Below are 23,573 nucleotides of genomic sequence, written 5' to 3' on the forward strand. Positions count from 1 at the left end.
CTGTTTACAGGTAGTGTCAGGCAACAAGCACCACAGCTGAGAGCAGGACTGCGTCCAGGACAACACATTGCTGGGGATAAAGAGGACAGGATCCAGGTAAGTGCACTCTCTTACATACAGGGACGGCGAGCGCGGATCAGATATGTTGGGCCTAAATGATTTGCAAAAATAGAGATTTATAGGTCTAGCTAAGGAGGAAAAAAAGAGAATCTTACCTGGAACCTAGAACTTCTACCATTAGGTAGAGGTCACAAGTTTCGTCTAAGGCTCTGCTCACACTGGCGCCTTGGCTTTCTTTTTTTTTTTTTTAACTGAGACTGATCCATTGTATAAGGCTACATTCACACGTAAAAAAAAAAATTAAAAACAGATACATTTTGTTTTTAAGGCCTCGTTCACATTTCTATGTCTGAGGAAAAAAAAATCACTCTGTATTAGGCCTCTTGCACACAGACCGTATGGCTATTTCAGTGTTTGCGGTCCGTTTTTTCACTGATCCATTGTTCAGTTTTTTTTGTTTCCGTTGTGTTTCCGTTTCGGGTCCGTTTTTACGTATGGCATATACAGTATACAGTAATTACATAGAACGAATTGGGCTGGGCATAACCTTTTCAATAGATGGTTCCGCAAAAAACGGATACAGAGACATACGGACGCATTTCCGTATGCATTCAGTTTTTTTAGCGGACCCATTGACTTTAATGGAGCCATGGAACGTGATTTTTGCGGCCAAATATAGGACATGTTCTATCTTTGCACGGAACGGAGATACGGAAACGGAATGCATACGGAGTACATTCCGTTTTTTTTTTTTGCGGACCCATTGAAATGAATGGTTCCGTATACGGAACGCAAAAAAAACGGCCCGCAAAACGGAAAAAAAAAAAACGGTAGTGTGAAAGAGGCCTTACATAATTGAAGATATCCATGTTCCTTTGTCTGTTTTTACCCTCCGTGTGTCATCTGTATGCCACGGATGTTGCCCAGCTGAAAATTAATCTCCAGAACATCTCCTATCACTGGTCAGTGAAAAACGGACACAACACGGATGCTATCCGTGTTGTGTCCTTGATTTTCACTGACCCATAGAATGGCGCGTGTTTGGTCCACATCACGGACCAATGTAGTGCCTGTCTCCTTGAATTTTTCACTGACCCAGGGTTAGTAAATATACCAATGTGTGAACAGACACATTGAAATAAATGGGTACATGTGCTGTCAGTGAAAAACGGAAATGTGAATGAAGCCTAATGGAAGATTTTTTTTTTTTACTGATGCTTTACTGAGAAACGGACGTCCCTTTGAAGTATACAGGAGTTGTCGATCAGTGAAAACAGACAAGAAAACAGACGTCTGTTATTCATTGGCCATCAATAAAACTTCCGTGTGAGTAACCCCTTAGGCCCCTTTCACACGGGCGAGTTTTCCGCGCGGGTGCAATGCGTGAGGTGAACGCATTGCACCCGCACTGAATCAGGACCCATTCATTTCTTTGGGGCTGTGCACATTAACGGTGATTTTCACGCATCACTTGTGCGTTGCGTGAAAATCGCAGCAAGCTCTATTTTGTGCGTTTTTTCACGCAACGCAGGCCCCATAGAAGTGAATGGGGCTGCGTGAAAATCGCAAGCATCCGCAAGCAAGTGCGGATGCGGTGCGATTTTCACGCACGGTTGCTAGGAGACGATCGGGATGGGGACCCGATCATTATTATTTCCCCTTATAACATGGTTATAAGGGAAAATAATAGCATTCTGAATACAGAATGCATAGTACAATAGGGCTGGAGGGGTTAAAAAACAAACTAACATAATTTAACTCACCTTAATCCACTCGTTCGCGCAGCCGGCATCTCTTCTGTCTTCTTCTTTGAGGAATAGGACCTTTGATAACCTCACTACGTTCATCACATGGTCCGTCACATGATCCATCACCATGGTAAAAGATCATGTGATGGACCATGTGATGAGCGCAGTGACGTCATCAAAGGTCCTATTCCTCAAAGAAGAAGACAGAAGAGATGCCGGCTGCGCGAACGAGTGGATTAAGGTGAGTTAAATTTTTTTTATTTTTTTTAACCCCTCCAGCCCTATTGTACTATGCATTCTGTATTCAGAATGCTATTATTTTCCCTTATAACCATGTTATAAGGGAAAATAATAGCAATCTACACAGCCTTGAACCCAAACCTGAACTTCTGTGAAGAAGTTCGGGTCTGGGTACCACATTCAGTTTTTTATCACGCGCGTGCAAAACGCATTGGACACGTGCAATAAAAACTGAACAACGGAACTTAATCGCAGTCAAAACTGACTGCAATTGGGTACCTACTCGCGCGGGTTTGCCGCAACGCATCCGGACCCTATCCGGACACGCTCGTGTGAACGAGGCCTTAGACTACCATTGTTCTTAAAACGTGTAATGGGCATTAAAACATGTCTGTCACAGGTCAGTATTTTGTCGTGTGAATGTAGCCTTACAGATCCTGGTAGATCCCATTCACTTATAGCGGGGAAATTAGCAATGGTTGTACAAAATTCACAGTTGTTTTTTTTTTGTGCGAGTGGCATTTTCAATTTTTTGCGGCTCTCGCCACTATGGGGCTGGAGGGGCTAAATAAGGCCCCATCCACACAACTATTTTTGGTCTTCATCCGATAAGCATTTTTTTGCAGATAGGATGCGGATTCATTTATTTTAATGGGTCTGCAAAAAATGCGGACAGTACACTGTGTTATGTCCGTGTCCATGTCTGTTTCGTAGCCCAGCAAAAATATAGAACATGTCCTATTCTTGTCCGTTTTGCAGACAAGGATAGGCATTGTCACAATGAATCCACAAAGAAACTGGATGCAACACGGATGTCATCCGTATTTTTTGCGGATCCGCATTTTGTGGACCACAAAATACATACGGTTGTGTGAATGCACCCTTAGTCCCAGTTTAGGGTAGGTTCGCATCACCGTTAAGTTTACAATTCTTCTAATCCATCAGAAGAAGAGAGGAAAAAAAAACCGGATCCTTTATTTTTAGCATTTGTTGTGCTTATTTCGGTGTCTTTCTGTCTGAGAAGTTAGATTAATGTCAGGCAAACTTGCCTATTTCAGTGAAATCTGCCAACCATCTAATATGTATGGGGATCTCCCAAAGGATCGGGTTGTTGGTATTTCAACAACCTGGTCCTTTTATTTTTTGGGGAGATAATCTGAGTTATCTGGCAGTGGCGTATTGGATTTTATGGACTTAAGCCTCATGTACACAACTGTATATATTTTGCGGTCCGCAAAATACTATAGCATCCATGTACATCTTACAATTTACGTGAACCCCATTGTCAAAATGCCTAATCTTGTCCACAAAACTGGCAATAATAGGACATGTTCTATTTTGTTGCGGGATGGACATGTGGACATACGGATGCGGACAGCGCATGGTGAGCTGTCTTCATTTTTTTTGGCGTCATTGAAATGAATGTGGCTGCATCCAAACTGCAAAAAAATGCAGATCGGATGCGGGGAAAAAAAAATATTTAGTCATGTGAGAATGAGTTATTTGAATAAATGCAGACAATATTAAAAATATCAATCACTATCACAGTTTGATTCAAGGGAAGACGTAATTTATTGTAACAAATTTGCAGTGTAAAAATGGGCAAGTGCTTTTTTGCAACATGGCAGCTCCCATCAGAGCTCTAAAGGTAAGCCCACATAGGACATAAAATACAGCCGAAAAGTCTGCTGTGGATATATTTGCAGCAAAAACAACCGAACATAAAACTCATGAATTACATGACTGTGGATTTCAACTCATTTCTTAAATCTCTTTGATGGTACTGTACAACGGCAAATGTGTGGAGTATCCGCCACATGTGAGCCCTGTAATATACTTTTAATATACCTTTTTTTTATTGCTGAATTTAAAAAAATGATTTTTTTCTGACTACTTTACTGTATTTTTCATAGATACCCAAACATGACAGACCCATTCTTGATGGATCATATGACCAGGCTAAAACTGAAACTTTTGGAAAAGGTAAAGTAGTGCATTGCATTTGTCCTACTGTTTATATCTGCATAACTAATCATATGCTAAATTGTTGCAAGTCCAATTTATGTATGGAAATAGCCAAGATGATTATCTATAAAATGATGGGAGTCTCACGTTCGAAGCTATAGTGGATGGTGAGATATGGGGCCTTAAAGTCAAAAGTTAAACATTGCTACCCTTTTGCTCATCAGTGTAAGGCCGAGTTCACACGAACGTGTGTGACCCATGCCTGTGCTGCGGCCCGCAAATAGCGGGCCGCAATGCACGATCGCTGGCCGTAGGTCAGCCGAATCGGATCGCGGACCCATTCACTTTAATGGGTCCGCGATCCGCCCGTTCCGCTAAAAGATAGGACATGTCCAAGTACGGGACGTAACCCCACCCGTCCCGTGCGGCCGTTCCGCGATTCCGGATTTGCGGACCCATTGAAGTGAATGGGTCCGCATCCGTGAAGCGGAATGCACACGGAACTGTGGCCGTGTATTGCGGCCCGCAATACGGCCACGGATCACACACGTTCGTGTGAACTTAGCCTAAGCCAATGCTCTCTGCTCTGCACTGATGAGTGGCAATCACTCAGAAGCAGTTGTCTGCAGATGAGATGCTGGCTTAGTTATTATCCAAGTCATGTCTCAAGGCCTCTTAAAAGTTCAAACATTGACTTATAGGATAGCTACCTTACATCTGGTGGCATCAGAGGCAGAGCTTGCAAAGAGCTCGTTTGCATACCCTCTACACATACTTGCTGAGCACTGAACTTGGGATGTTTTAGCAGTGTACTTATTGTTTTTCCTGAATTTTTTCTTTTTTTTTATAACCTTTTTTTTATAATTTTAGAGATTAGAAAATGAGCGAGAGATTGCGGATGATTCATCTGATACAGAACCAGTTACAGCAAGTAAGATTTTGGGAGAAAATTGTTTAGCTTCACAGTGCAGTTTTGGTGGTTGCATATGATGAACTTAGTCCATCAATGATAACTTGAAGTCCCTTCAAAAGGAGCTGCTATAGAAGCAAGGAGCTATAGAAGATTCAAATTAACCTTTATTCAGGAGAATCGTTGGTGCTTATTAATACATAATGCAGCTTTTCCATAAGGGTGCGACCACAACGCGCAGTTGTGCCATGGTCCTGTTGCGGTCAGGGAATGCATGCAGCTGACTGCCTGTGCCTGTGTATAATCATGCTTTTAGTGTGCGTTTTTTTGCCTGTTGATAAACTGTTGTTTGAACTCTTGTGAATATTTTTGGTTCTTGACAGTGATGGTCAGTTCGCAGTGAACACATGCGGGCTGCCATCTTTAGTAAGGTAGACTCACCCGTCCGACGATGCACAGGTACCCTTACCTGTGCCTGTGCCGGTCTGAAATTAAATGCAGTCACCGGGAGCAGGCAGTTCCTAGATCAGCCGCCGGGGGCCTTCATCGGGCTGTTCTCGGAACTGCCTGCTCCCGGTGACTGCCTTTGATTTCAGACCGGCTCCCGGCACAGGCACAGGTAAGGGCTTACCTGTGCATCGCCGGACGGGTGAGTCTGCCTTACTAAAGATGGCAGCCCGCAAGTATTCACTGGCGAACACTGCGAACTGACCATCACTGGTTCTTAAACATTCTGATTAATTTAAAATAGTGATACATGTGGTAAAATATGTTAAACATATACCGGAAGTGGCTGAACAACTGTATAGCCAATGCAGTCAGTAGACACCAGCGGGTAAGCATGTTTTATGTGCGGTCCACCACATGTATGACAGATGTAGTCCTCACAACTTGGAAAGCACCAGGTCTGGCTTAGAAACTTATTTCCGCTTTGACTTCAATTAGGAAATGAGATGCTGCGGTTCCTAACCACATCATGACCGCGCAGTGTGGCCGTACCCTAAGTACAAGTTTATAGGCTGCCCTTTTTGAAGGGCTCCTCGTCATGCAATTAGGCTATATATGATCATCCATCGTGCGCAGCGCCAGAGAACAAAATCTATTACGACAAATCAAAGTTTCAGTTATTGAACAGTCCACTAAATAAAAGAAGCCAATTAATGGTCAACAATTGACCCATTCATCTCTATATGTCTGTGTACATGAGCGTCGTTTTCCACACATCATCTTTGTGTTAAAATCAAAGCATGTTCTCTATTGTGTGTTTTTCACGCAACTCTGCCCCCCGTAGAAGTGATTAGGGCTTGGATGGAACACGGAAGGCATCCAGGTGCAATGTGTTTTTCAATGATGGATGCTAGGAGATGTAGATTGTTATTCTTCATTTTTTCTTCACGCGCGTGAAACATGCATCCAATCTGGATACACAATCCGGACAGAAAAAAACGGAGACGCTGAACGCAGACAAAACTGATTCAATTTATGTGCAAAGCCATCAGGTTTTTTTCCTGAACAGATCCTGACACAATACATATCGCTCGTGTGAAAGAGGCCTTAGGCCCCTTTCACACGGGCGAGTATTCCGCGCGGATGCGATGCGTGAGTTGAACGCATTGCACCCGCACTGAATCCTGACCCATTTATTCCTATGGGGCTGTGCACACGAGCGGTGATTTTCACGCATCACTTTTGCGTTGCGTGAAAATCGCAGCATTCTCCTCTTTGTGCGTTTTTCACGTAACGCAGGCGCCATAGAAATGAATGGGGTTGCGTGAAAATCGCAAGTATCCGCAAGAAAGTGCGGATGCGGTGCGATTTTCACCCATGGTTGCTAGGTGACGATCGGGATGGGAACCCGGTCATTATTATTTCCCCTCTCAACATGGAAAATAATAGCATTCTGAATACAGAATGCTTAGTACAATAGGGCTGGAGGGGTTAAAAAAAATAAAAATAATAATTTAACTCGCCTTAATCCACTTGTTCGCGCAGCTGGCATCTCTTCTGTCTTTATCTGTGAGCAATAGGACCTTTGATGACGTCACTACGCTCATCACATGATCCATCACCATGGTGATGGATCATGTGATGGACCATGTGATGAACGCAATGACGTCATCAAAGGTCCTATTGCTCACAGATGAAGACAGAAGAGGTGCCGGCTGCGCGAACAAGTGGATGTGGGTGAGTTAAATTATTATTTATTTATTTTTTAACCCCTCCAGCCCTATTGTACTAAGCATTCTGTATTCAGAATGCTATTATTTTCCCTTATAACCATGTTATAAGGGGAAATAATACAATCTACAATACAACTAACCCAAACCTGCACTTCTGTGAAGTTTGGGTCTGGGTACCACAGTTGTTTTCTTATCACGCGCGTGCAAAACACATTGCACCCGCGCGATAAAAACTGAACATCGGAACACAATCGCAGTCAAAACTGACTGCAATTGCGTTCCTACTCGCGCGGGTTTGCCGCAATGCACCGGGACGCATCCAGACCTTAATCCGGACACGTCCGTGTGAAAGAGGCCTAAAGGTTGCATTTTGCATGTTCCATTTGGTGTATGGGTCAAACTCATCCACAGGCCCCTATTTACCTAAGACAGGAATCAGCACCCTCCGCCACTCCAGCTGTTCTGAAACTACATTTCCCAGAATCCTGCTTTCACTTCTACGAGAGTTATGAGAACAGCCGAGTAAATGTGCATGCTGGGAGTTGTAGTTTCGCTTCAGCTGAAGGTTGCTGTTGCTGCGTTATTCTATACAGAGGCATGTTTATTTATTAAGACTAGCGTTTTAGACATCGGTCTTAATAATGCCCTATGCTGGATCCACCACTGTTTCTAAGGGCTCTTGCACAGGACCGTATGTCTCGGAGCAGCATTGATCGTGCGCACGGGAGTACACAACATCATAGATTACAATGATGCAGTGCACATTGCGCCGCCCGGCGGGGCTATTGTCCCGCACTCATAAGATGTAAGTCAGCTTCCTAGTTGTCTTACATTTAGACCATTTTTTCTACACGTAAAACAGGCGTAGAAAATGGTAAATGTTCCCCGCCCACGCCACGTCCACTTTTTTAGACCTGGTGAGAGCGGGGAAAAGTCGCAGATTACGGCGCAATGGATCTTTTTGCACCGCAATCTGCGCCAGAAATATGCCTAATATAGGCATACACATCAGTAAAGCCTTAAACATCAGTATCAGGTTAAGGAATGCTTACTGTCGTGTGACCATGCTCTGTTTTATCAGGGAGCTATGATGGCCAGGAAGATGCTTTACAGTCTGCACTGCGCAGGCGAAAGGATCTGCTGCACAAATTACGAGTAAGTGAACCATATATCTGGACTATATCAAAATGTAAGACAGTTAGTTAATAATGCGTATAACATTTTCTTTATTCTGACTTTCAAACACAGGAGCAGCAACTCCTTGATGAGATAGCTAGGCCTCATACCTGGGAAGGAACACGTAGGAGAAAAATAAATGTAGATCAAGTTCCTCCCATACATTTCTATCATACAGCACCTCCTCCAGAACCCCAAGTGCGCTATTATCCTCCACCTCCTCCACCTGAACCACCAAGGATCATCCAACAACAGGTATGAACAGAACTACAGGTGGATCTCAACAAACTACAATATCATCGGAAAGTTCATTTATTTCAGTAATTCTATTCATAAAGCGAACCTCATATATGCTATAGATTCATTCATTACACACACAGAGTGATCCATTTCACGCCTTTATTTCTTTTAATGTTGATGATTATGGCTTACAGCCCGGGTTTGCTAACCTCCGGCACTCCAGCTGTGGTAAAACTACGACTCCCAAGATGCGCACTTGCTTGGCTGTTCTCAGAACTCCCTAGAAATGAATGGAGCATGCTGGGAGTCGTAGTTTCGCCACAGCTGGAGTGCCGGAGGTTAGCCATTACTGGTTTGCAGCTAACGAAAACCCAAAAGTCAGTATCTCAGAAAATGAGAATATCATATAAGACCAATTAAAAATTATTTTGATACAGCAATGTTGGCCTACTGAAACGTATGTACAGTGTATGCACTCAATACTTGGTTGGGGCTCCTTTTGTATGAATTACTGCATCAATGCATGGAGGCGATGAGCCTGTGGCACTGCACAGGTGTTATGGAAGCCCAGGGTGCTTTGATAGCGGCCTTCAGCTCGTCTGCATTGTTGGGTCTGGTGTCTCTCATCTTCCTCTTAACAATACCCCTTAGATTCTCCATGGGGTTTAGGTCAGGCGAGTTTGCTGGCCAAACAAGCACAGTGATACCATGGTTATTAAATCAGGAATTGGTACTTTTGGCAGTGGGGGCAGGTGCCAAGTCCTGCTGGAAAATGGAATCAGCATCTCCATATAGCTTGTCAGCAGAGGGAAGCATGAAGTGCTCTAACAATTTCTGGTAGATGGCTGCTCCGACTTAGGACTTGATTTGACACAGTAGACCAACACCAGCAGACAGGGCTGGCCTTAGGTGTTCAGGCGCCCTGTGCAAGCTAATCATGTGCCCCCCCCCCCCCCTCGATTCACCTAAACATACACAAAGAGGAAAACAATCTTTGTAACAAACATTTTTTTTTAATTACAGATAATTTAAGTGCAAGTACAATCATACCCAGTGTCACCCATAGCCAGTCTCCTGCCCCCTTAATCATACCCTTTCACCTTTGCCCAGTCCCCTGCCCCCCTTAATCATACCCAGTGTCACCCAGAGCCAGTCCCCTGCCCCCCTTAATCATACCCTGTCACCTTTACCCAGTCACCTGCCCTTCTTAATCATACCCAGTCTCACCCTTACCCAGTCCCCTGCTCCCTCAATTAGACCCTGCCCCCCTTAAATTAAGGGTGACAGAAACTGGGTATGATTAAGGGGGTAGGGGACTAGATAAGGGTGACACTGGGTATGATTAAGGGGCAGGGGACTGGCTTTGGTTGATACTGGGTATGATTAGGGGAGGGCAGGGGACTGGGCAAAGGTGACAGAGTATGATTAAGGGGGGCAGGAGACTGGCTATGGGTGACACTGGGTATGATTAAGGGCCTTATAATGTGCCAGTAAAAAGGGACCCCCATAATGCCCCCCAATAATGTGCCAGTAAGTGTCCCCATAGATGCCCCCCCATCATGTGCCAGTATCAAGTGCCTCTTTCCTCCCCCACACATGTCCCAGTATCATAGTGCCATCTCTCCCCCCAATGTGCCAGTATCATAGTGCCATCTCGCCCCCCCCCCCCCCCAAAGTGCCAGTATCAAGTGCCTCTCTCCTTCCCAGCCCCCCATGTGCCAGTATCAAGTGCCAACCCCCCCCAAGTGCCAGTATCAAGTGCCTCTCCCCCCCTCATGTCCCAGTATCATAGTGCCCTCTCCCCCCCAAAAAAAGTGCCAGTATCAAGTGCCTCTCTCCCCCCCCCATGTGCCAGTATCATAGTGCCACCTCCCCCCCAATGTGCCAGTATCAAGTGCCTCTCTCCTTGGCACCCACCCCCCATATGCCAGTATCATAGTGCCATCTCCCCCCAATGTGCCAGTATTAAGTGCCTCTCTCCTCTCCCCCCATGTGCCAGTATCATAGTGCCCCCCCCCCCCCCCCATGTGCCAGTATCAGGTGCCAACCCCTCTCCCCCAATGTGCCAGTATCAAGTGCCTCCCGCTCCCCCCATGTGGCAGTAACAGTCGGGTATTTAAAAAAGAAAAAAACGCTTATACTTACCTCCATGTCAGCGATGCGATGCAGGCCTCTTCCTGTGTCCCGCGCTATATGTCCATATATGGAGTCAGTGCTTGTGTATTCAAATTTAGCATGTATTTCAGAAAAGTTTCTGCTGGGACTGGGACCTTCTGTATCAGAGGCAAGGCACTTAACCACACAGCTATAAGAGTTGCATAGCCACTGACTGAAAAAAAAATGAGACTGAAAAAAATGAGACTTCTACTGTAGACTCGTTTATAGCTTTGATAGCTAGTGTACATCCGTACACATGACAGCTGCTCCAGCGCACTCAGCTCTGCTATATCTCTATATATGATAGCTGCCCCAGCACACCCAGCTCTGCTACATCTATACACATGACAGCTGCCCCAGCACACCCAGCTCTGCTACATCTATACACATGGCAGCTGCCCCAGCACACTCAGCTCTGCTATATCTCTATATATCTATCTACTGTATAGTAATACTTAGAGATATATAGATATAGCATAGCTGAGTGTGCAGGGGCAGCTGTCATGTGTATAGATGTAGCAGAGATGGGTGTTGCGGGGCAGCTATCTTATATAGAGATATAGCAATAAATGAGAAGCGTGCAAGTTGTGACACAGGCAGGGCGTAAAGTAGTAAGGGCGCTGCCGGGAGGTGAGAGAAGGCCGCCGCCTCCTGCATGTCGTTACAGTGTGTGGTGTTTGTGGCAGTCGCTACAAGGAGCCTCCTCGCTGTCGCACAGCCTGGTCGCCGGGCGCCCCTGTTGCCATTTGGTTATTTGGTCCGTTATTTCCATCAGTAATTGTGAGCCAAAACCAGTAATGAAGCCTTTTCAGAGATAAGGTATAATAAGATATTCAGCCAATGTTCGTTTACCAGATATTAGGGCGAAAAGGGCTTATTCCACTCTCCCCTTTGAGAACACAAGCATGCATAATTGAACCAGTGTTGTGCTACTAAGATGCATTTCATAAACCTTGACAGAAACCACATGTACTCTTTAAGATAAAGCCGGGTCATATCACCATTTATTTTTCCGTTCTTCTGACCCGTCAGAAGAACAGAAAAATAAAGAAAAAAACGGATCCTGTATTTTCAGCATCTATTATGCTCAGTTACGCACATTTTGCATCAGTTTTGGCCGTTTCTGTCTGAAATCCGTTATTTTAGACGAAAAAAAGTCCTACACAAAGTATTTTTTTTCCGTCTGATCTCAGACAGAAATGGCTAAAAATGATGCAAAATGTGTATAACTAAGCATAACGAATGCTTAACCCGTTCAACCACTGTGACGTAGCGGTACGTCATGGTGGTTGAGGGAATATATGAAGCGGGCTGCTGCGGTGAGCCCACCTCCATATGCGGTGGGTGCCGGTTGTATCATACAGCAGGCATGTGGTGGCACTGACAGGGAATGGCAACCGCGCCACACTCCGTAATTTAACCCCTCAGATGCCGTGAACAACACAGATTGCGGCATCTGTAAGGCAAGGCAGAGGGATGCCGCTCCCACTGCCTTTAATCGGAGCCCCCATGGTGAAATCAAAACCATGGCAGAGTGTACACTTCTAAAGCTTACCAGATCTCTATTAGGGTGAATAGGACAAAGTATCAAAAGATCCCCACAGGTTCTAGCCCACTAAGGGGGTAAAAAGTTATTACTGTAAAAGTAAAAATAAATTATTTAAAGTTTTCCCCTTTCCCAATGTTACATATAAAAATATATTAACAGTAAAAAAACTAAATGTATCAGGTATTGCCATGTTGGAAAATGTATGAACTATTAAAATATTTAAATAAATATTCCTGTGCAGTGAACGGTGTTAAGAAAAGAAAATGAAAACCACATGATTCGACACCCCCCCCCCCCCCAAATAATAGTGATCAAAAAGTCATATGTACCACAAAAATTGTACCAATAAAAACTACAGTTAGTTCTGCAAAAAACGAGCCCTCATACAGCTCTCTAGACTGAAATCTGAAAAAATTACGGCTGTCAGCAAATGGTAATGCAAAGAAAAGGCAGCCATACACACGTGATAAATGCCAGCCAAACCCCCAATTTCAGTGAGATTGGCTATCCATCTAATGTGTTTTGACCCTTTAAAGATGTTGGGATAAAGAAGGGTCGGGGCATGTTGAGTTTTATTTTAATCCTTTGTTCTGGAGAGATAACGTGGTGGCCTATGCCTCTCTCCCTATTCAGAGCACATGCATGATCAGCCGATCCAAGTGAGCCTTTGTATAGGGAGGTCAGGAGGAATAGCTGTCTGTTTGGCCAACAAATATTGATGGCGTATGGCCCTGCGTCCTACATATGACCATGATTGTACATAACCTTAAAAAAGTCCTTTGTTTTATTAACAGTTACCCCAGCAGCCAGCCACTATAATCCAGCAGCTACCTCCACAGCAGCCGCTGATCACTCAGATTGCTCCTCCACAAGCCTATCAGCCGCCACGGTCAGGGAGCATCAAAGAAGGTAAGAAGTTGGCCGTAGACATTAAAAAAGTTATCACTTTTGGAGATGATAGATAGGAAACAGGGCTCATGCACACAGACATATTTTTTTCCGTTTCCGTTCCATTTTTTTACAGGTCCATATGCGGAACCATTCACTTCAATGGGGCTTGGAAATAACGCAAATGACCCCATGAGCATTTAGTGTTCATATGTCTGCATGTTTGTTAAAAAAATTGAACATGTTCTATTCTTGTCCGTTGTGCAGACATGGACAGGCATTCTTACAATAGATCTCCAAAATAAACGGATGCAACACGGACGTCATTAGTTTTTTTTTTTTTTTTTTGCGGATCCGTGTTTTACGGACTGCAAAATACATAGGTGGCCGTGACTCTTTTCCAGGCCCAGTCTGCATTGATTGTGATGTTGGTTCTTGGCAACCACTTACTTTTAACTTTTAAATGACTAAACGCTGAAATCAACTCACCTGTCTCCACTTTATACTGCCGTTAGTACGGGCTGCATAAAGTTGATGACAGGTTCCCTTTAAGTGAAGAGATGGCTGAAGAGAGTTTTAAAAACAGTTGAAGGAAGACATACAGTACAGACCAAAAGTTTGGACACACCTTCTCATTCAAAGAGTTTTCTTTATTTTCATGACTATGAAAATTGTAGATTCACACTGAAGGCATCAAAACTATGAATTAACACATGTGGAATTATATACATAACAAACAAGTGTGAAACAACTGAAAATATGTCATATTCTAGGTTCTTCAAAGTAGCCACCTTTTGCTTTGATTACTGCTTTGCACACTCTTGGCATTCTCTTGATGAGCTTCAAGAGGTAGTCCCCTGAAATGGTTTTCACTTCACAGGTGTGCCCTGTCAGGTTTAATAAGTGGGATTTCTTGCCTTATAAATGGGGTTGGGACCATCAGTTGCGTTGAGAAGTCAGGTGGATACACAGCTGATAGTCCTACTGAATAGACTGTTAGAATTTGTATTATGGCAAGAAAAAAGCAGCTAAGTAAAGAAAAACGAGTGGCCATCATTACTTTAAGAAATTAAGGTCAGTCAGTCAGCTGAAAAATTGGGTAAACTTTGAAAGTAAGGGCTATTTGACCATGAAGGAGAGTGATGGGGTGCTGCGCCAGATGACCTGGCCTCCACAGTCACCGGACCTGAACCCAATCGAGATGGTTTGGGGTGAGCTGGACCGCAGAGTGAAGGCAAAAGGGCCAACAAGTGCTAAGCATCTCTGGGAACTCCTTCAAGACTGTTGGAAGACCATTTCAGGGGACTACCTCTTGAAGCTCATCAAAAGAATGCCAAGAGTGTGCAAAGCAGTAATCAAAGCAAAAGGTGGCTACTTTGAAGAACCTAGAATATGACATATTTTCAGTTGTTTCACACTTGTTTGTTATGTATATAATACCACATGTGTTAATTCATAGTTTTGATGCCTTCATAGTCATGAAAATAAAGAAAACTCTTTGAATGAGAAGGTGTGTCCAAACTTTTTGTCTGTACTGTATATGTTCCTCATTGGGATCACATACCTGCTAGATTGAGGATTCGGCCACAAACACTGGAAATTCTGGTGCAGATTTGTCTTGCATTGCACAAGGTGAATTCCACAGTGGAGATCTGCAGCATTCATAATCCTCACTGCAGGTTAATTTATGCTGCAACTTTGTTTCAAAGCTTGTACATGAGATTTCTTAAAATCTCATCCACTTTGCTGGGAGTATAAAATGCTGTGGACTTTGCTGCGTGAAAATCCGCTTTGTCAAATCTGTATCATATCTATCTGCTACGTGTGAACATACCCTTAATCTTTTCTCTCATACAGATATGGTGGAGATGATGCTTATGCAGAATGCCCAAATGCACCAGATCATTATGCAGAACATGATGCTGAAAGCACTGCCCCCTATGGGTTTGTCACAAGCTGCCGGAAATGCACCACAGTCGCTACCTCAGTCACAACAAGTATGTGTTTTCTATGTTCTATGATTTCAGGAAATTGTCTCACATCCTCTGGTGGTATGCTGTTTAAAGGGGTTCTCTGGGAATGATTTAAAATGGCCCCCAGCAATTTCTCCTAAAATCTTAAAAGTACTGGTTGATCCCACTTGCAGAGCTGCCTACGCGGTGTGGGGATGAGGCCTGACTACACTGCTCTACAATAGATGGTAATGATGTGATCCTGTGTACAGTATGTCATCATTGCTGAGCAGCCTGACAGGAACACACACCAATATGATGGTTACCTCCCCTCTGTACCCTTACTGCAGACTGCTAGCAATTCATTCGTAATTTCTAGCAGGAATAATAAATGAATGGCACTACATAGAACCAAAAATAGATGCTTCAGAATTGTTATTACACTGGAAATGCATGAAGCTATTAAAACAGGCAGGTCAGGAGAGGTGAAAGGTCCTCTTTAACTGAAAGCCAGGTCTCATGAAGGCTTATATGACAGACTCCATGTTTAGTCCTATCCAGCTCTCCTATGGATGCATTTTACAGGACTAAAATGGGCCATACCATTTGTTTTCTCTTTAGAGAGAGGCTACGGTATGGATATAATAAAGGCCTGCAAGCTAAATGTTAAATAGATGTGGGGGCGTGGCCTGAGAGCGCATGGAGTAGGTCGCACCGCACTGAGCTCCTGCAGACATCCTCATTTTAGAGTGGTAGCAACCCCTTATATCGCAGATCCTTGCCTACCTGGTGGTTGAGAGGAGACAGGAGAGTGTGGTGCTGATCTTGTGAGTCCCGACATGCCTAGAAAGTCCGGTAAAGGGCCGCGCTGTGACAGGCCAGAGGAGAGTCGGCATGGCGCCGAGGAAGAAGAGGGGCCGGCCTTACAGCCCAAGACGAGACAGACGGCTGCCGCAAAGCTGAGCAGGTTTGCTCGCACGGAGAGTGCTGGGGGAGACTGGGCTGAGGAGAAGGAGATGGATGCTCAGGTTTCCTCTGGACAAGAGGATGAATCCACCGACGGGGAGACCCTGGACGCGGTAAATTGGCCGCCATTAACCCCTGCACGGCCGGCAAAAGACGCGGTAGGCCCTAAAGTTGTGGATGGAGCAGAGCCTACTCTAAAAGATATTATGGCCGCTGTGGCCAGTTGTAACAGCACACTGAAGGTGCTTACAGTACAGGTTGGCAGTCTGAGGTCAGACGTGTCTTTAATTAGGCATGACTTACATAAAATCACAGAACGCACCTCTGAATTGGAGAAGAGGGTGTCCACTATTGAGGACGTTATCCAGCCTATGCAAATGGCGGCAAAATCATCTGCTAAAGATATAGCGGCGTTATACGCCAAAACAGATGACCTGGAGAACAGGTCCAGAAGGAATAACCTGCGGATTGTGGGTGTGCCAGAGAAGACGGAGGGGGATAATGCCACCGAATTTGTGGAAAAATGGCTGCACCAATTATTTCATGAAAAAGGTCTATCCTCATTATATGCGGTGGAGCGGGCGCACAGAGTCCCCATGCGGCCGCTTCCGCCTGGCAGACCTCCCCGTCCCATACTGGCGAAGATACTCCATTTTAAAGACCGGGACACTATCCTGCGACAATCTAGGGACAATGAGGAGATGGTCCTGAATGGGGTGAAAGTATCCATATTTCCGGATTATTCCAACGAAGTGCAGCGGAGGAGAAGCAGATTTATGGATATAAAGAAAAGGCTGAGAGCTCTACAAGTCCAGTACGCTATGCTGTTTCCTGCTAAACTGCGTGTGGTGGCATTGGGATCCACCAGATTTTTTGAAGATCCGGAGGAGGCGACGCAGTGGCTGGACGTCCACGAGCGACAATTGAGAAGTGGGGCCCTGGACACTTGAAGGAGGCAGATATACGTTTCTTATGTTCAAGTTATATATGCATTTACACTCTAGGATTGCTTTAAATGTTGCACCAGTTAGGGAGTGTATTATGTAATGCTACCAAATGGTAGTTCCTGAGGAGGGAGCAGGCGGTAAGGATAGTAAAATGTATTTCTCAGCTGTGGGGAGGATTCTCTACCTGAGGAAAAGTGTTATAAATTGTTATGCTTATTGTAGGTTGAAGGGCATGTTGCTCTCGGATTGCCCTGTTTTAATGTGGGAAGTGGATAAGGAGGGGAAAGGTTTCCCCAGCTACAGTAACCTGAGTACGAGAAGGAGGGAGGGGGGTGGGGGGGTAGGGAAAAGGTTGGGGGGGAAGGTTAAGGTCTTGAACTATGAGCGAGTGTTATCTGAATGGGGTGTGAGATTCAAATATGGTTTAAAGTTTTACCATGTCACAGGCGATTAGAATCTTAAGCTGGAATGTGAGAGGGATGGCTGAAGCACGGAAAAGACAGTGTATTTTTCAGTATCTGGGGCGGTTTCAGCCGGCTATATGTTGTCTTCAGGAAACACATTTGACAGGAGAAAATTTACACTGGATGAATAAAAATTGGGTGATCCATGCGTTACATTCAACTCATTCCTCTCATTCTAGAGGTGTAAGTATGATTGTGCATAGGAGTATCAGGTATGAACATATGCAGGAGTGTGTGGACGCTGAGGGCAGGTATGTGTGTGTGGTGTGTAAGGTGGATGGAATACAGATGGTGCTGGTGTCTGTGTATATACCTCCACCGTTTGCTTCTCCGTTAATAAGAGAGATCATGGGCTTTGTGGCGGACTTCCCTGGGCTGCCGTGGCTGTTGGTTGGGGACTTTAATTGCACGATGAATGACTCCCTAGATAGATGCCGGGTGGAGGGAGCAGGTGGTTCACCGGGGAGTGCGGCTCTCAGGAATATTTTGGGTGAGGTAGGAGTACAAGATGTATGGAGATGGCGTAACCCGGATAAGCGTGAATATTCATGTAGATCCGCCACGCACCATTCACTATCGCGTATAGATCTGGCCCTTGTTAACGACATAATGCTACCACTAGTTAGGGATGTTGTTTATCATCCTCGGTCGTTGTCTGACCATTCTCTGGTGCAGATCGACTTGTGCCTGGGGGTGCTCAGACAGGGACCGAGGCTGTGGAAGTGTAATCCTCATTGGTTGAATGTGTTGGGTGACCTATCTGGGATTTCTATGGAAATTAAGGAATTTTTTGATATCAATACAGGGTCGGCTTCGATACCAGGTGTATGGGACGCCATGAAAGCATTTCTGAGGGGAGTTCTGATGAAAGAAATCAACAAACATAAATCCAGGACCAGAGAGGCGGATGTCAAGGCGCATGTACTAGTGGCCGAGGCTGAGAGAGAGTTTAGTAGATCCCCCACCATGGTTAGTAGTGAGGCGCTGGAGGTTGCTCAGGAGCAGCTGAGATGTCATCTGGTACAGGCCGCAGATAGAAAGAGAAGCTTTTACTGTCAGAGATCTTTTGAGGAAGGAGAGAAGGTGGGTCATTTGTTGTCAGTGGTCTCGCAGGCTCAGAGAGGCTCCTCTTGTATTCAGGAGTTGAGAGATGACAGGGGGAACAGTTGTCAGGACACAAAAGGAATATTAGGAATTTTAAAAAGCTTCTATGTATCTCTATATACTTCCACTGGATCTAGTTCTGATGAGGCCCTGAAGGATTTCCTGGAGGAGGCGCAGTTATCGGTGCTGTCAGAAGAAGATAGAGAGAGGCTAGAGGAGCCGATTACACTCGAGGAACTGGAAGCTGCACTTGGGGACATGGCAAGTGGTAAGGCCCCTGGAGCTGATGGTCTCCCAGTAGAGATATACAAAAAGCTACAGGGGATATTACTCCCTGAATTACTTAAGGTGTTTGAGCACTCATTGGAGGCAGGTTCGTTACCACATTCGATGCAGGAAGCTATAATTGTGGTTCTGCCTAAGCCTGGGAAGGATCCTAAAATACCGGATTCCTACAGGCCAATTTCACTTCTCACGGCTGATGTTAAGCTACTGGCGAAGGTGTTGGCGAACAGGCTGTCCAAGGTAATTCTGACCATAGTACATCCGGACCAGACGGGATTTATGCCAGGAAAATCGACGGCTATTAACCTTCGTAGGCTGTACACTAGTTTAAATATTCCGGCGGACAATAGTGGTGACAGGGCCTTGCTTGCGCTTGACGCCGCTAAGGCGTTTGATAGTGTGGAATGGAGGTATTTGTGGGGGGTCCTGAGAATTATGGGCTTTGGTGAACGGTTCATTCAGTGGGTACAGGTTCTGTATTCTAGCCCTAAGGCGAGAATTAGAGCTAATGGAGGATTATCAGACTGTTTTCCACTCGCCAGGGGTTCCAGACAGGGATGCCCACTGTCGCCCTTATTGTTTGCTCTTGCAATAGAGCCGTTGGCGGCGCATATTCGCTTATCTACAAGTATAGAGGGGTTTAGATATGGTGAACTGCATAATAAAGTGGCTATGTACGCTGATGATACTCTACTTTTCTTGGGCGATACTGGTGCGTCCCTGGATGCGGCCATGGCATTGATTGACAGATTTGGTAGCTTTTCCGGACTACGGATAAACTGGCAGAAATCCTCTTTGATGCCAATTGACGGGCAGGCCCTGGTAGGCAGACAAGTAGATAGTTTGGTGCCCTGGGTGGATAAATTTAAATATCTGGGATTGCATATAACACCGAGGCTATCGGATTTTGAAGAACTAAATCTATCCCCTTTGCTAGCTACTTTTAGGCTTAAAGTGAGGTCATGGTGTAGGCTCTTTCTTTCGGTGGTAGGTAGAGTTAACCTTTTAAAAATGGTTATGATGCCCCAACTGTTATATATACTGAATAATGCTCCAGTTTGGATCCCTCTGGATAGATTTAAGAAAATTCACTCTATATTTAGAGATCTTACTTGGAAGTATGGACAGGCTAGGATCAAACTGGAGACATTGCAGTATTCTAAGTCGGAAGGGGGCTTAGCTGTCCCTAACGCATGGATTTATTTTTTGGCTTCCCAATGTCAGCATTTTAAGGGATGGATTGATCTACAAGCACCGGATATGACTGGGCAGATATTGCAGCATTGGCTGGGCAGTCGTGACCTCATGGGCATTCTGGAAGGTTTAGGAATGCATGCAGGGAGGGAAAAACTTCCTCTGATTGAACTCATGAAAAAAGTTTGGGCAAAAGTGAAGCTGCTAAGAGGAGTGGGAGGTATTAGTGAACTTTCCCCTATTGGAAAGAACCACTTGTTGCCAGAACTATTGGCCATACCAGGACTTAGGAACTGGGAAACTTATGGAGTGACGAGAATTGGACAATTAATTAAGGACAAGACATGTAAGTCATTTCAAAACCTGCAGCAGGAATTTAATATCCCCAAGGAGTGGTTTTATAAATATCTTCAAATAAGACATGCCCTTGAGGTCACGATGCGGAAGGGATGTGTGATAGCTCAAATGGAGGTGGTCCATAAGCTTGTTCTTCCGTCGGGAGGGGGAAAAAGAGGGTTAATATCACAGGTGTACGCTCTTCTAATGGAAAAATTCTTAGAGGGATATCCGCTTTCAAGAATGAAAAAGTGGGAGGCTGACGTGGGGGATATGTCTAAGGATATGTGGGAAGATATTTTAGAAGCAGTCCCCAAGGTGTCTCTAAGTGAACAGGGCAAACTGTCCCAACTATTTATTATACACAGAGTGTACAAAACACCGGTGTTCCTGAAAAAGATAGGAGTAAGAGGTGATGACAAGTGCCCAAAGTGTATGGAAGATGGTGCAGACTTGTTACATATGTTGTGGTCTTGTCCAGTAGTTGGTAATTATTGGGAGGAAGTTGTAGAGATGATTAATAGTAAATTGACATTAAGAATTCAAAAAGATCCTAAGGTGTGTATTCTGGGGTATGTGTCTGAAATTGGAGGGAATGAACCGGTTAGGGTAGCTGCGGGGAGATTGCTATATGTGGCCAGGAAACTGATCGCTATGAGGTGGATCCAGGGGAGTCCGCCCACACTGAGTGAGTTTGAACGGAAGGTGCATGACATGCTGGTACTCGAAAAAGGGGTGTTTGTGAAGAGAGGGTGCCCTCAGAAGTTTGAAAAAATGTGGACTGAATGGTTATCTCATACCCACGTGGTTATATAGTCATGTGATGGTCAAGACCAATGTTAGGGTTGGGGGGTTAGGGTAGGGTAAGGGGGGGAGGGAGTTTGGAAAGGTCAAGTTTCTGGTAATTTTTTTTGCCCATAATATGTTTTAGCAAAGGTATATGTATTGTATGGATTCATGATAATACTGAGTGGTGATATACTTATGAGTATTGTTGTTCACTGAATCTGCATCGTGGATAATGTAAAGAAAGAAAAAGTCAACATATTGTATTATGTTATAATATGTATTTATTGTTTAATAAAAACGATTTGATTCAAAAAAAAAAAAGTTAAATAGATGTATATTACGAAATTCTCTACATAAATAAAAAGCAGAAACATAATGGTATAAAGTCAAAAGTTTTCCTGACTCTTTTCCCACATAAATCTATAGCAATCTGCTCCGCTCCTCCTGCTCTATAACATGCTGCCTGCAGACTGCACTGCTTTTGGTGGTGACAGGCCACCATTCTGAGCAGGGCATGCCTCTCTATGACATCCCCCGTATTCTCTAATTAGGAATATGGAAAGAAGTTATGCAAACGACGCAACCCCTTTAAGAATGATGATCATCATAATAACTTTTGAATAATATTAATAGTAGAACCTGATAGAAGGTAATAAGGTTAAAGTTAGTGGTTGATCTGTAGACTTGATCTATAATAAAAAGTTGAGTAACTATAATACTATTAGTTCATTTTTTGACAGTTCTGCATTTTTTTTCAGGACCTTCATGTTGCCAACCCTGTATTTTTGAAAGCGGAGAAGATCCGTCCATCATCGGTACACCATCACCACCACTATACACCACCGGGCCTTCCGCCTGCGCCTCCCACAATGCAGCCTGCAATTGGCTATCCAATGTGGCCTCAAATGATGATGCCCTCAAACAGCATGGGGCAAGCGGGAGGGTTCCCTCAGGCCGTGCACCATGTTACCGGTCCAACAACAACACTTCCAGCAATGCATATGTAAGTGCCAACCCCAGTATATGTCACCAGTTTAGTATACATGACCCAGCTAATGCATCACTTCTCAGTGACCCAGTATGTTAGCTATCCCTCATCTGCGTTATCTGTCCTCTTATAACATTTCCCTTTTCAAGTGCAGCAATGGATGGAATTTCACACAGAGTCCCGAGCGCACTATAAGACCATGAGCTGAGCAAGGTGAGAGCCAATGATTAGTCTTCTTATGCTTTTTTCCCCCCAAAAGACTTCTATATAACTACATGGGCAGAGTTAAAGGGGTCTGGCAGGGTTAAGGGGTCTTCCAGTTTTATGTAAATAATATATAGCGCCATCATATTCTGCAGCAGTTTTTACCAACTTTTATACAACTTCCTAATATGCTAGCTGTAGCATTTACTTTGTTTTCCAGATCTCTGAATACTGTCAGTGAACAAAAACATTCTTGTTTAAATCCACAAACTTGTTCTTTTCTTAGAAGTAGACTGTCTCCAGTTTAGGCAATCTTCTAACCCCTTTTAATTGTTTACTCCGCCCTGCCTTTCAAATAATGAGGGTCACGTACTAACATTCTACCACAGTTTTTTGGTGTAGAAAAGTCACAATTTTTGTTGCAAGTACTATTTTGCTACTAAATATGCATCTTTTTAGCTTTTTCTACCACAATCACCACTTTTCCAAAAAGTTGACAAGAGGAGGCATACCACAGCTGTTTGAGAAGGCACTGGTGCTCGCAGTAGCGATGCGGCCTTCTCTCAGTTCACCGAGCACAGTTCTGTACATTGTATAGAGGCTGTGCTTGGGATCACAGCTCAGTCCTATTTTCTTTAATGGGCCTGAGCTACACATAGGCCATGTGACCAATGAACGTGACGTCACACGGCCTAGGAAAAGCTAAAAAAGCTACTGCGAGCACTGCTGCCTTTCCAAACAGTTGATTGGCGGGGTACCGGGCATCGGATCGCCACCGATCAAATACTGCTGACCTATCCTGAGGAATAACAGATAGAAAAACCCCTTTAATAAAGAACCCCCATGTGCAACATTTGATAAATATTCCCCTTATGATAAACTCCCCCTATTGTTGTAGTTGCTTCTTTCAGGGCTTATTTTTATAGCGATTGGTACTAATTATGATGTGTTTTTATATATCTATCTTAATATTTTAACTATTTTTCTATAAATATTTGGAACTATTTTCACTTAAAATGTTAGTTTTTTTTTCTTTCTCCAGTAATGTTTCTTCCATAAAGCCCCTTGTTCAGCCAGGAGGTAACTTTTGAATGGGCACACAGCAATTCACGTGGGAAGTCTGTTGACCACACAGCCATATTCTCTTCTAAAGGGAGGAAAGTCTGCTCGGTGATTCAGTCGAGAGAATTGCTTGATGCTCATCAATTAGTGATGAGCGAAGCGAGATTCG

General features: G+C 44.3%; 1 protein-coding gene across 1 annotated transcript; it reads left to right on the forward strand.

Moving 5' to 3' along the window:
• The first annotated feature begins 51 nt into the window (after nucleotides 1–51).
• Nucleotides 52–23,554, forward strand: C7H21orf58 (chromosome 7 C21orf58 homolog). The gene is made up of 10 exons (XM_040441177.1): nucleotides 52–96; nucleotides 3,962–4,031; nucleotides 4,884–4,944; nucleotides 8,185–8,258; nucleotides 8,352–8,534; nucleotides 13,020–13,134; nucleotides 14,971–15,110; nucleotides 21,909–22,153; nucleotides 22,293–22,351; nucleotides 23,385–23,554. The coding sequence occupies exons 2-9, from the start codon at nucleotides 3,972–3,974 to the stop codon at nucleotides 22,339–22,341; spliced, it is 927 nt and encodes a 308-aa protein (XP_040297111.1). The 5' UTR covers nucleotides 52–96; nucleotides 3,962–3,971; the 3' UTR covers nucleotides 22,342–22,351; nucleotides 23,385–23,554.
• Nucleotides 23,555–23,573: the final 19 nt, after the last annotated feature.

Source organism: Bufo bufo, chromosome 7 (genome assembly GCF_905171765.1).
Source record: "Bufo bufo chromosome 7, aBufBuf1.1, whole genome shotgun sequence".
NCBI lineage: Eukaryota > Metazoa > Chordata > Amphibia > Anura > Bufonidae > Bufo > Bufo bufo.